Source organism: Bombus impatiens, unplaced genomic scaffold (assembly GCF_000188095.3).
Source record: "Bombus impatiens unplaced genomic scaffold, BIMP_2.2 scf_0377, whole genome shotgun sequence".
Lineage (NCBI taxonomy): Eukaryota > Metazoa > Arthropoda > Insecta > Hymenoptera > Apidae > Bombus > Bombus impatiens.
In genome coordinates this window covers 1,129,675-1,143,144 of record NT_176796.1, presented here as the reverse complement: position 1 = coordinate 1,143,144, position 13,470 = coordinate 1,129,675, and the positions used below count along the sequence as shown (strand labels likewise).

Below are 13,470 nucleotides of genomic sequence, written 5' to 3'. Positions count from 1 at the left end.
CGTGCCTCGAAAAAACATCTCTGGTGGGCTCCAGTTCGGAGAATCTGTACTTATCATAGAATTTTCGAAGAAGGTCGTTCGCGTCGTTTAAAAATGATTTAGCGTTCGATCGTAGCGTTTATTTTTATACCTAAAATGTTAGGAGAAAAATGACGGGCTCGAGATAGCTTTCCATTCCTCCGTGCACGTTTATTGATCGCTGACTGCACAGCGTCGAGGATCTACTGCGCAGGAACGGCGTAATTCAAAATCCGACTTTCTCTTCAAACACTGGCAATAATATTTTCTCGGAGGACAAATATTTTCCCTCTTATGCGTCGTATCTTGTTCAGAGAATATGTACTATTTGTTTTTCGAAAGAACGACCTTTACTCCCGTACTTTTAATGATGAATCATTTAACCTATTCACGTGCATGGATTGTACGATAGACGCAACGACAATAATTAAATTTCGAGTACAATTGGGATACAAAATTGGCTACGATAAAGGTTATAACAAGTTGGAATCGCTAAGGTCGCAAAAACGCGCGTTATTCCAAGCGCGTGGTTTAAACTTCCGTAGAGTGGCATCATTAAACAGCTTTATTGTCTAGAATTATTCCCCTACTCTCGTCATAACTAAAGAGATGTGAGTCACGTTCATTAAGTATATAACGGGTGGTCATGCACAGTTCGCGGAAACTGGAAACGAGATAAAGGACTAGGATTTAAGATTTCGCTACTAAGGATTCGATTACACGGCTGTGAGCCTCTCCGGTTTCGCTCGTCTTTGATTCTTTTCTTGTTAAACGTACGAGAACTCTATTTTCGTTCTTAGTTTCACGCCCTTCGTTCTGCATTTTATGCGCCCAATCAATGCGCCTATTTTCTCCGTAAATTAAACGAACACATTGAGTACTTTGCTCACACATATGTTACTCGACGATAAATAAAAAAGAATGTTTGAAGAGTCGAAGTGAAATTGCGACGTAAGAGTGTGCCAGGGGCATGCCTCGATTCAACATCATCGCAAATTATCATGGTTCTGCTGGATCTCATTAAGTAAATTCGATGCAGAATGACGAGCTTGTTATTTATAGGTCAAGCTCGTGACAGTGGCAGCCCTGATTTCGTATCTTTTCTTCTCACGAAATTTCACGATGCGTAAATATGGATTATTCGTTTATAATACTTTGTCAATAATAATATATGTATATGTACGTAGTTCGTTCTAGAAGATATCGACATGATGTTTATCACATTATATTTATTGTCTCCTGATTATCTTGTAGATACATTATTGTAGACTGCAAAGTTTTATCAAATTTGTAACAATTAGTAGTTAAGTGTAATGAATCTTGCAAGTATTCTGTGCAGTGAAAAACATGAATGTATATAGTTTAGGGAATATCTCTCTTATTTTCGATAACGTGATATCCAATCGCATAAAAATACACATTGTAAAATCTGAAATGTTCCTACGATATTTCAATTTCAATTTAAATGAGACATGTATGTAAATGTTTGATTTATAAGTTAAACAATCCAACGGGATGAACGTACCAATATAAAATATCTTATAACAATTTATATTAGCAGGCGTTTATCATCGTATACAGTTGCCCAGCCTGCTGCTTGATAGCGTTTATCACTATATAGCAGTATAGCACTATATAACAAGGATTTATTATTTCTATCCTTCTGTCATTAATCTGTGATAAGGAAAAGAACTGGTGTCGTTTCTTTGCAAATGCAATTAATTAGATAATATTACATTATTTTCTGATGACAAATCCATATTATGTAAGTTCAACTTGAACGAGCTTAAAAACAACATAACGTTGCTTTACAAGTACAAGTGCAGATATTCATTGAAAAGAACAATCAACTCGTGTTATAAATAATAATAACTTTGATTAAACAGGAGTAATAATAAGGTGACTCAATCTTGATGTTCTGCTGGACTGACAATCATGACACGACTAGGAGGCAGAGCCTCTTTAATGATCACCGTAATGATCAGTTTTACTCTGTTGATTGTTATTTATCATATTCTCGATAATGAGGTCAAGGACATCACGACCAATAAATTAAATCCACAGTTTAAGATCGAAGAGGTTTATCCATTGAGCGACCTGACCGAGAATCCTCTTAGCATTGCCAGAAAAAAACAAATAGAGGCTCAAATAATGGGAAAATTGAAAAGCGGAGGAGGAAAGCTATTCAACGATATTAACTATGAAAGATTGCACGCAGAAACAGTTCCCTTGTTTAAGGGACATAAAATCGTGCATTTAGATTTAAAAGGAGCTCCTCCAAAGGCAAGTTATTACAAGTACCTGCTAAATTTGCTCAAAAATTTAGGTGCCACTGGTATACTTATAGAATACGAAGATATGTTTCCTTTTGAAGGAACGATACAAAATATCAGCGCAGGAAATTGCTATACTAGAAAGGACATTGCAAAAATTCAAAAGATAGCCAGTAAGAATAAGCTTATAGTCATACCATTGATTCAAACTTTCGGTCATATGGAATTTGTTCTCAAGTTAGATCGATATAAAGACTATAGAGAAGTTTCGAGGTACCCGCAAGTCTTATGCCCTACTTACAACAAAACTCTACCATTGATATACGAAATGATAGATCAAATAGTAGAAGCACATCCTGATATAAAGCATTTGCACATTGGAGCTGATGAAGTTTATCAGATAGGAGAATGTTCCAGATGCTTAGATACAATGGTTAAAAGACAGTGGGGCAAGAAACAATTATTTTTGGATCACGTTTCAAAAGTGGCAAAATATATAAAAAATAAGTATCCAGATCTTGTTGTTCTTATGTGGGACGACGAATTTAGAGAAATATCATCCGATGAAATAATAGACAGAGGCTTGCATTTAATGGTAGAACCTGTCGTTTGGAAATACACCACCGATCCTGGAGCATCGTTGACAGATCAATTGTGGAAAAACTACGCATCGGTTTGGAAAGATATCTGGCTCGCTACAGCTTTCAAAGGTGCTACTGCTCCAGATAGATATTACACCGATATTGGTTATCATATGGAAAATCATCAGCGTTGGTTGGAGATTATCAATAAATATTCTACTGAAATTAAATTTAAGGGTGCGATATTAACAGGGTGGCAAAGATACGATCACTTTAGCGTACTGTGCGAACTTCTGCCATCCGCTATACCCTCGCTTGCTGTAAATTTAGCCATCCTGCAAGCTCCAGACTTATGTAGATTTCCGATAGAAGTACCTGCTTCAGTATTACAAGCGCTAGAGTGCGAGGCCATCATTTTTCTAAGTATTCCAGAACCTCAATATGGTTGGACCAGATGTAGTTATCACGGTGTGTCTATTTATGCCGCTATATTGCGGCTGTATTCTTTGACTCAAGCAGTTAGTAAAATGGAAGAGGATAACACATTTAAGGGATGGTTGAAGCCGTACAATTTAAAATACTCTTTTTCAAATCCTAGTCACGTAGAAAGAGCGGTTGCAGAACTGGATAAATACAAGACGGAGATAAAGTATATTGAAAAAGAAATAAGAACAGCTATGGAAAACATATATGACAATTATACTATACAAGAATGGATAGAAACGTATATCGCTCCTATGAACGAGAAATTCACTCAACTATGGGAGGCTAAAGAAAAGATTTTAGAAAAGAACATATGGCCAAGAAGACCACTAACAAAATCTATCTTATAGTTTAATGAATGAATAGTTTCCATAACGTGTAATATGAGACTGAAGATCGCACTAGAGTAAAAACAAAAGCGACGTATTAATCGAGACACTTAGAATCTTTGTTTTATAAAGAGACGAGTAATCGATGGTATATAAAGTTTACCAAAACTATAATTTTGCACGTTATATCTCTAAAATATATAGAATATGCTCTATATCTCAATTCAAGCGGGTGATCAAATTCTATCGACTGCACCGTCCGTAAATTAGTTTTCCTTTTTTTCCTTTTTTGAATCGTCTAACAAACATTCGATTGAACCCGTGATCAATGAAAACTGATCTTAATTCGTGCACTCGAAGAGTGAACTAATTAGAGATGAAGTGCTAATTTAAAAATTGATCCTAAAGTTGATTAATTATTCTATCTTCTGAATTGCTATCTTAGGAATTAATTCCTAATGAAAAGGCCTCCACTAACTTACTTGCTATTTATTAACATGTTTTGTCGTTTAATACTTCCGACGGGCATCTTACATTTATGTTATTCAAAGCTAATTGTTCTAAGAATACGCATATACCGCGATCTTACTCATTCTTGTTTGTTAAATGACGTGTTCTTCCGTTGTATACATTCTGTTTTGTATATTTGTTTTTTTTTGCATATAGTTTTGCATGATTAGTGCCATTAACAATTAGGTATAGAAACAAACCTGTGAATCAACAATGTATAAAAATAGAGATACATCTGCGAGTCGTTTAATATGGACGAACGAATTTTCTCTCGGTGTTTAACACGCGAATAAAAATTTATTCGTTTACTATCCTGTTTTACTTAATCTTACGATGTTCAAATGCGATTATAGAGCTTCCTTTATCCCCTGATTTCTTCACGGATCAACTCTCAATATCGAACGATCTTTTCCCACCAGCATTTATACATGTATGACAAAATTACCGAGGACTCGGATACAAATCTATGGCATGTACTCAATCAACAGTGTATGTACATCACTGTAACGAACGATGCTACTATTATTGTAAAAGTATTTTTAACATTGTTACGTCGATCCATATTAACATTATTACCGCAAGTAGTAAGATTTTATCAATAAATAAATTTGTTTTTAAATCTACTACGAAGACACCAGTGGTTTATTGCATTGGCCCCTCAAAGTATAAGTAATCTCTTGTATACGGTAAGAAAGTAGCGAAAAATATTCGTATGGACGTCTTATGTACAGGTGAACCGTCCTTGACGTTCGACAAAAATATCGTATTGCAAAAACCACTTTTCGTTACGGTAATTTTCACTGTAGCAGGCAAACTGACGACTTTGAACCAGGTAAATGGGGATGAAATGGTATTTGAGTTTGCTTTTTCGTGGGGATCCTTTTCACGACCTTGTGGATGGTGCTCATGTCCACTGTGTCGCCTATTTCTGCGATTATTATGGGCTTGTGATAGTCCTGATCTGTTTTCGTCAATCGAACACCCAAAATTTGCGCGGCTAAGGTCACTATACACAAAGAAACCTGAAATGAAAACCAGTTTTTTTTTAAAAAGGAAGTACAGGATATTGCTCCTCTTATTGTTTAAAGAATATTTTACCGCTTCACCGGTTCTAGCGGAAACATCGTGAGACGGAAATCCATTGTCTGCGGCGAATTTGTGTGTTCGATCCTTTTTCACCGTCCTCTGATGTTCCATGTCGCATTTGTTACCAACTACGGCCATCAGCGGTCTTTCCTCGTAGTTATCGCTCAATTTTCTGATTTTATCTATCCATTCTTCTAGAACTTCGAAACTGAAGCTATTGGTGACGTCGTAGACTAAAAGGATTATCTGAAAAATATTGTTTTTCCTCCTGTAGAAGAACAGTTGATCTAGATTTTTTTTTTTTTTTTTTTTGTGAAATGATGTTTCGAGTGAAACGTATGTCGGATTAATTCCGTTTTCTTACATGAGCACCGAAGACGTATTTGTCCAGCATGTTTCCGTGTAACGCAAGACCGCCGACATCCCATAAATGTAGATTAACGTTTTTATAAAAACCAACGTTGACGTTCTTCAGGAAGAAGTCGATTCCAGATGTTGGCGTGTACTGTCTCGTGAACTCGTTATTGCAAAATTTCTGAGCGATGCTCGTCTAAACAGGGATCCTTGAATTTCAGTTATCCAGAATTGCTATTCTATCGTTACGACGAGAGAGAAAGAGAGAAGCTGTGGTCCTTTTCTGATTAAAGAACAGCTTTTCGGTTTCAAGAAACGAAAATAAAAAGATTCTAAAATAAATCATCGACTGTCAATCAATATACATAGTAATCTTAATAACTAAGGGTTCTCGGATCGGTAGAGTGTTGCTCGGGCATTCGATCGTAACACGGAATTTCTACGTCGATCGAAACTCGCGTGTTATGCTTACCTGCTAATTAATAGCTAGAAGTTGTTTGAGAACTAGAAGTTGTTCCTGTTATTGAGCAAAAGAATTTTGACGAAGAAAAGAATTCAAGACAGACGTGAAACGGCTCGAGTCACGAATACCTAATTTTGCTCGGACTACGCGTAGACTATAGACTCTAATTACTAAAGATTTATTGCTGACAATGTATGACACTTCGAGCGACGAAGATGTCAAAATGGTTATTACCGATAAAGTAAAGCGCAATAAACGTAAAACGTTCTATACTTGCGAAAGTATGTTTAATTGTGGCACTGACCACGCTTCGCACGGAGGAAATAAATCGATACGTTGCTTGGTTCTTCGAAGCTCAGGCACTCTGAACTCGAAACAATTTAATCATATACATCGACGTTTCGTATGCGTATACCCTTGCAAAAATGTACGATCGAAATTCAAATCGATATTTTGTTACTTTCGCATTAACGCAAAAACAAAAGACTAGAAAAAGTACACTGTCGCTTGGGACTGGGATTACACTTCCGGTTAGACGCCGGGGACATTAGAAAACTCACTTTGCCGGATCCAGAATCACCGACCAGCACGATCTTCAGCTTCTTTACCAGTAGGTCCTCCTCGACGTCAGACATTGGGGAAGATCGGGATAAAAGGAGCACGAAAGGAAGAAACGCGACGATTGACGGAAAGTTTCGGGAATCATGCGAAAAGTCGTGTCGGCCACGACGGTTCTGCGTCGACTATAATGCAATATATAAACGAAGGGTCTGGCATGTGGCTAGAGAATGAAATCGAGCGAATCGACCGGCCGGCCGTGGGCAGTGCGACGTCGTCGTCGTCTACACGGCTGCATGAATAAATTAGCGAATAATCGATACGAACAGCCATGGTGCGTACCTCTGTCTCTCGTCGATATTATACTTGACAAACTTTTTCCAATGACGATCTTTCGATTAATTATGAATACCCTGTGACGTAATGGATCGAGGTCTTGTACTTGTACGTGTCAAGGTTTTTCGTAATAATTCTCATTGAGTACGTAGTCTTTTCCCCATTCTTTGTTTTCCTTTTCCTTTTTCTTATGCTGGTGTATATGTATAGTATACATATATAGCGTATATAGTACATAGGTAACATAGGTATGGTAATATCAAACGAGGTTCGAGATTCAAGGGTCAAAGTAATTCGACCTCTCGTCTACTCACGCTATGCGCTTGAAAATAGTGTAAAAAAATATGTATCTGTCTTTCGTGGGCAGGAGTAAGTACTTGAGTAATCGCAGATAGATTCGTCGTTCGATCGTAATCGTCGTTGTTCGCTGGCTGAAACGAGAAATTTATTACAAATTATACGTTCCATAATATCTGTCTCAGCGTCTACGTTTAATCTTTTCGTGTATTACCTTCTTGATATGCTTCTTCGTCTCGGTGCTTGTATTTTATGGAAGAATTTATGTATGAATTAATTAAAAATCGAAGTAATAGTTAATTAAAAATCAAATCCTTATAATTTGCTAAGAGGTAGTAATTAGACACGCGGCAGCACGTTGTCGTACGAACGACCGTCAGTCTGTCGGCGCGTTCAAAATTGGCCTTTACTATTTCATAGTATCTTCCATCGCTGCAAGCGCATCGATTTTACAATTATAGAGCGTATTTTATTTATTGCCCGACTTCAAATATAATTATCCGGTTATGTGATTACCTCAAGCTTAAGCACCGTAATTTAATGCATTTTACACGTAGTATATCTATAGCCTTCTGACTTTTGTCGGAGAATCGGAGATTCTCGGGATCCCAGCGGAGTTCCAACCGCTCTAAATTTGGACAATTGTTAGCAATTCCGTCCATCAACTGATCCACGTGAATATTCACGCCTAACCTCTCCTGTGTTCCCATTACAAGAATTCTAAAATAAGAAACAGGAATTTCAAAGATATCTTGTCGTAGCATATTAAAGGTATTAAAGATCTAAAAATATATTTTACTTGGCATTGGTCAGTATGGGTAATACACTCTGCCATAGTTGATCGGTGATGTGAGGCATGCCGAATAAGGCGAGCCCCCAGAGTTGATGACCGTATCTCGACAAGAATTTATGCAGACCATCGTCGGTCAGGTTATCGGAACTATCCAGATCTAGAGCGATCAGGTTCCGAGGATTGCCGAGTTCGGCCCAGGCTTTTAACACGCTATCGTTGAAGCCGTTCAGTTGACCAGCGCTCAGGAAACGAAGACCTGGAATTCTGGTCAACATGTCGATCAGACATTCCGTTGACAGATCCGTCCCGGTAACGTCCAACTCCTGGATGCTCGACTTTTCCCATTCTACCTGCATCACGTATTCGCTCTGGAGATCTGAAAAAGGTGCGTAACATTTCAAGTTTTGTACAACCGAAGGTAAGATTGCACGTTGATGAATATTTAGTTACTCGTTCCCTGCATGAGGAGACACTTTAATCTCCTGCTCCTTTGAAACAGAGTCTTCATGGTCGAGCCAGTGACTTTGGCACAGAAATTCACGGCCAAACATTCGAGCTGGATGCAATTGGAAGAAAATGCGTCGATGTGTGAATCGTCTACAAAATTGATCCCATATAAATTAATTACTCGCAAATTGGGGGTCGCTGATTTCAATTTGTGCACATTTATCACTTCGTAGATTTCCTCCTCCTCCTCTTCCACCTTCTCGTACGTTCCTATAAGATTCTACATGTAGTTAGTTTCTCGTTGAAACAGGTGGCGGTATGATAATGATTCGCTCGGATTTCAAGGTGGACACGAACCTATAAGGTGAAGGATCTCCAAGCCGTTGATAAAATTGTAAATTTTTCTCATAAAGCCCTCCATGAAGATTACCTCTGACAGGCAGATGCACATGTACTTGAGTTTAGTCGGGAAGGCTTGCATCTCCGAAAAATCGTGCAGCTGCATGGCAGTGGAGAAGTCGAGAAGCATGTGAGTCAAATTTGGACATTTATTTGCCAATTCGTGAAGAACCGTGTGGGTGATCAATTCGATCGGCAATTCGATGTACCTCAGCGAAGCTCCAAAACGCGTGCTGTTACCAGAGAAAGTTATTTTAATATTTTACGGCTGCGTGAATCCACCATATCGTTACCGTTTACGAGTTGTATTTTGGCAAGTAAAGAAGACGTTGATTCTGGCGTGAACCTCGGACGCGAACGTTACCTGCCAACGTTATATCGAGAAAGTATCTACTACCTGATCAAGTGCAGCAGATTGTCCAAAGAATTCACGTGCAGTCCACTGATTTCCGGTCGCAGAGATACGTGTTTCCATAATCGCGTGTCGTACGCGATTTGCCGCCATCTTTTGCACACACGTGCTACCCTGCATATTTCGCGATGAGACAGATAACTGAAGACGTTTAGCAACACCTTGTCTGGCAGTTTTTCTATCGTCTAAAAAAATTGAAAGAACAATAATCCTTAGTACGAGACGCGTTAAACGATTCGACGGCTGCCTGGAATTAAAAGAGCAAACTCGAGTTGACGTCTTTCGTCACATCTTTGGTAAAGTTGACCACTTACTGTCCCAGCGAAGCGACTTTTAACCACACCGCCCTCGGAAACGAACATCTGAGACGTTTCCACGGCGATCTGACCCCAGACATCGACACCCCCGAGATCCATCTTGTTATTTTCTCAAAACGTACTCGAGGCACAAAATTGCTTTCCCTTTGCAAAGATATTGTCACAGAGCTTACTTCGATCGACAGGACGTTGATCTATCCGATCCGATGAACGTTTAATCCACGTGTGACTAATTGAACTTTGCACCGTGCGGAAAATTACCGATGTGTAAAAACGGGAATATTTATTCAACGACGAAGAAGGTTCGTGAAAATCGCGGCACACGGCAGATTTCAAGGAATCAGAAGTTCTAAGTCTTCGACGGGGATTTCTAATCGGATCGCGCCTGCGCGTCGTCCTAAATATAAGACTTGGAAGACCCGTCTCCGCTTTAATTTTAAACTCGTCACCTGCAGCCAAGGTACATTTCCTTCTGTTTCCCGTAAACGTCAGATTTTGGGCGAAGTTTAGGAAATATCCGCGAGTCTCACTACAGCTATTGTTCGAAACTCGTTGCGCCTGTTCGTTAATAATAAAAGAGTTTCCAGAAATGCCTGTACAGTTTACTTGCAAAATAATGTCGATGAAAATTGTTTTTACATCTGTTTAACATCGACACAAGAAAATCGAGAATTTATTTGCCGATGAATTTACGTTTACCAAAATTTCGCCTCTTCTTTTTCGGGTTTTCTTCCTTCTTTTGATTTCAACGGACGTCGTAAAACACTTGACCGCTGATATTTTGTCTCATCGAGGAGGGTCATAGGCTTTTTAGAAATCTGCCAGAACAGCCTGGTTGATGTAAGACTTGGAACTTATCCGACACGAGACTTAACAAAACACGTGGTATTTACACAAAGATATATGTACTACAAGAAAATATTTTCTTTTTTTTATTTTTTTTTTTTTTTAAGAATCCGAGTCGTTGTTTCTCGATAAAACACTTGGACTCTGTTACCTGATTATCGATGTCATTGTTTTGGGGTATTAAAAAATCGAGTACTTCGATCAAATAGCAAGATGGATAAAAACGTCGCTCTAATTTTATTTAACGATATATCTATTTCATTTTTTTTTGTTTTTTAATAATCGACATTTGTCGCTGAACTCACACGTTCAGCTTCTATCAGAAGAAATCTCGCGTGTCGCATGATGTGATAACGAATTTAATCGTAGCGATCGATAACGTCACCGCTTAGATGGTTTCATCCGGTACAAATAGGATCTTTTTATTTTCAAATAAGCGCAAAGTTATTATGCAATACTAAGATGAACGCTCTTACGCGAACAAATTGCTAGCTGCTCAGCTAAACGTTCAAAATTGAATGAAATCTTTTCCATCAAATAGAACTATCGATCGATATTTTAACTAAATAATTACCACGCTCGACGCGATTCTTTTCCGATAAACGCTACGACCGACATCCTCTCTAGATATAGCATTCGTGGCGAATTCCACGTCCAGCTGATGCCAGGTGCTCATTGTTGGAAATGCAATTAATTACACCGTGCTGTACGATCGATCTAGGAAAAAATCACTTTGGGGCCACACCTTTCTCGATCTACACCGAATTATTGAAACCGTATCATACGCAGAAATGTCGCAAAACAGTTCAACGTTCCTTCGTTCATGTCAATATATTTTACAGGCACTCGAGTCACCGCGAGTTCAGAAACGGTCCCGAGCCGGCAACCAATTTGTCAGGAGTTCGTCGGCTGACTGGACGATGCTAGGACTCATTTCAAACTGAGTGGTAGCTTAATTAGTTATAAATAAAGGCAAGCAGTCAGTCAGGCAGACATCAGGCAAAGATAAGAATAGATAGAACGCATTTGTATGTACATCCTACCAATACGATCTCCATCTTCTACGTGTCATAATTCTGATTTGCAAGTTGTAAATATAAGAAAACACGATATTGCAGATGTTCTTCTAAACGGTGCAAGAAGAATGCAAGATTGTTATTGCGACAACGTTTAACAAATTTTGTTATGACAAAGAAAGCTAATGTCTGTTTTGATAATTTACCGTATTCGATCGTTTTATAACCTCCTTCTTATCGTCGTCAAAGTTGTTGAGCTGTTGAAGCGCAGCTTCTACGCTCAGTACGTTCCAGTTGGACATTCTTCGTGCATCCATATCGGTTGATCGAGAACGGATTTAGATATCAAGAAAATAAGGTTTATATCGCTATACATATATCTCCGTACGAAAACAGCACATCCTAACATTACACTATTTACTGAAAACGCTACGAAAGAACGAATAAGGGCTTTACACTTTCACCATATCCTTTGCGATTTAGTTTAACGGGCAACGACACTCGAGCAAACGATAGAAAATCGTCGAATGAAATCTCACAAAAACGATTTGTGCATCACGAGTACACGGAGAAATACGAATTTTGGTAAAGAAGATCGAGATTGCGTACGTTCTCCTTTGTAGATACTTTCTGACAGAGGATAGAAGATTAAGCCATCGTTTAATGACGTCCTTCCTTCGGTTTACGAAAAATGTGTTGACGTTTGGATTACATAATTATCTTACGACTGTGATCTTGTCGAAGTAATCCTTTTTCTTCTTTGTTATTTTAAATACTTATCGTTGGTTAGTCGGAACGCATGCAACCCTCGATGCTTGTCGAAAATCAACCTAGTCGACCATTGTGATGTTCTTATGCTAAGCACCCTACGTTCTAGTTCGGAGGTGAAAAATGTAACTAAAATAATCTTAACTTTCTGTCGATCCCTAAAATAGACTCGCTGGAGAGCTGTGCCACGCAAGGATGCACAGCCAACAGAGGGCCGTCATGGTACATTGCGGGACTTTTCGAAAATTCAACAACAAAAAACATGTTGAATTTCATTTCGAATTATTCGGCATTACCCTTTCATTGTATTTATTTTTAGTTACAGTTAGATCACGAAGAAATGCAACAACCTTTGATTGTATAACTGTGTGATCCGTAAAACACAGATCGTTTCATCGTCCAGTATGTACTTTAACAAAAAGAAACAATTTGGCAGACAAATAAGAAGTGTTAATGATGACTCATAAAAAACATAAATTTATATTATTTTTATTTTTTTATAATATACCGTAGAAATATTGCGAATGACAAACGCCCTGTATGCGTGACAGTTGTTGAATATCTTTTTGATTGCAGGCCAAATAGGTAGCATTTGGCTTGGCGCCATTAGCAATTTGATTAATTAAGGCCACATAATGTACGAACACTGACAGTGACTTACAAGATCTTGCACGATGTACGCTAACTATGTCCAGTTTGTTTATAATTTTTTATCGACATAAATATTTTCTTCTAGCGGACGTGTCTTTAAATGATTCATTATGATTCTCAAATATCAAGAAAACAAAATATCACAATATTCCGTAATACTTTTTTTTAACTATTTCAAGTTATCGAAAAGTAGAAAAATAATGGGGAAGATAGAAATTTATAGATTTATTGAGTTTCTATACGCATATGTTTGCACTTCATAAATAAAGATGGCGTTAGAAGTACTACGTTACCAACTGTAGGTTTCGATTGAAGAAGATACACTTGTCAAACATTTTTGTATAAATATATGTATGTACATAAATAATAATTTGCAATTTGCAATATTCATATGAATATTATTAGATATATATGCATATAACAATTTAAGGTACATGAGACACAACTTGTAGATGGATTGAGATTTTTTAATAATGTGTACTTCTACGAGCAATTGCGCGTTTTACCGGACGGAAATCTCATTTTTCATTTAA

General features: G+C 38.0%; 3 protein-coding genes across 6 annotated transcripts; 1 reads left to right on the top strand and 2 right to left on the bottom strand.

Moving 5' to 3' along the window:
* The first annotated feature begins 1,293 nt into the window (after window positions 1-1,293).
* On the top strand, window positions 1,294-4,418 carry LOC100742060 (hexosaminidase D-like). The gene has a single exon (XM_033320965.1). It carries the CDS (start codon window positions 1,954-1,956, stop codon window positions 3,703-3,705), a length of 1,752 nt encoding a protein of 583 aa, XP_033176856.1. The 5' UTR covers window positions 1,294-1,953; the 3' UTR covers window positions 3,706-4,418.
* Window positions 4,334-6,774, bottom strand: LOC100741942 (ras-related protein Rab-28). Its single transcript, XM_012386205.3, has 4 exons — window positions 6,658-6,774; window positions 5,645-5,830; window positions 5,293-5,526; window positions 4,334-5,216 (listed from the first exon to the last, which is right to left on the bottom strand). Exons 1-4 carry the CDS (start codon window positions 6,730-6,732, stop codon window positions 4,992-4,994), a joined length of 720 nt encoding a protein of 239 aa, XP_012241628.2. The 5' UTR covers window positions 6,733-6,774; the 3' UTR covers window positions 4,334-4,991.
* Window positions 6,028-12,432, bottom strand: LOC100741743 (F-box/LRR-repeat protein fbxl-1). Of its 4 annotated transcripts, XM_012386201.3 has the most exons (9): window positions 12,128-12,432; window positions 11,725-11,947; window positions 9,325-9,524; window positions 8,886-9,160; window positions 8,532-8,798; window positions 8,088-8,457; window positions 7,805-8,008; window positions 7,503-7,720; window positions 6,028-7,422 (listed from the first exon to the last, which is right to left on the bottom strand). In XM_012386201.3, the coding sequence occupies exons 2-8, from the start codon at window positions 11,833-11,835 to the stop codon at window positions 7,585-7,587; spliced, it is 1,563 nt and encodes a 520-aa protein (XP_012241624.1). In that variant the 5' UTR covers window positions 11,836-11,947; window positions 12,128-12,432; the 3' UTR covers window positions 6,028-7,422; window positions 7,503-7,584. The 4 variants fall into 4 exon arrangements, with proteins under 4 accessions (XP_012241624.1, XP_003489830.1, XP_012241627.1 ...); XM_003489782.4 differs by having other exon boundaries at window positions 11,725-12,432; XM_012386204.3 differs by lacking the exons at window positions 11,725-11,947; window positions 12,128-12,432 and adding an exon at window positions 11,077-11,483.
* Window positions 12,433-13,470: the final 1,038 nt, after the last annotated feature.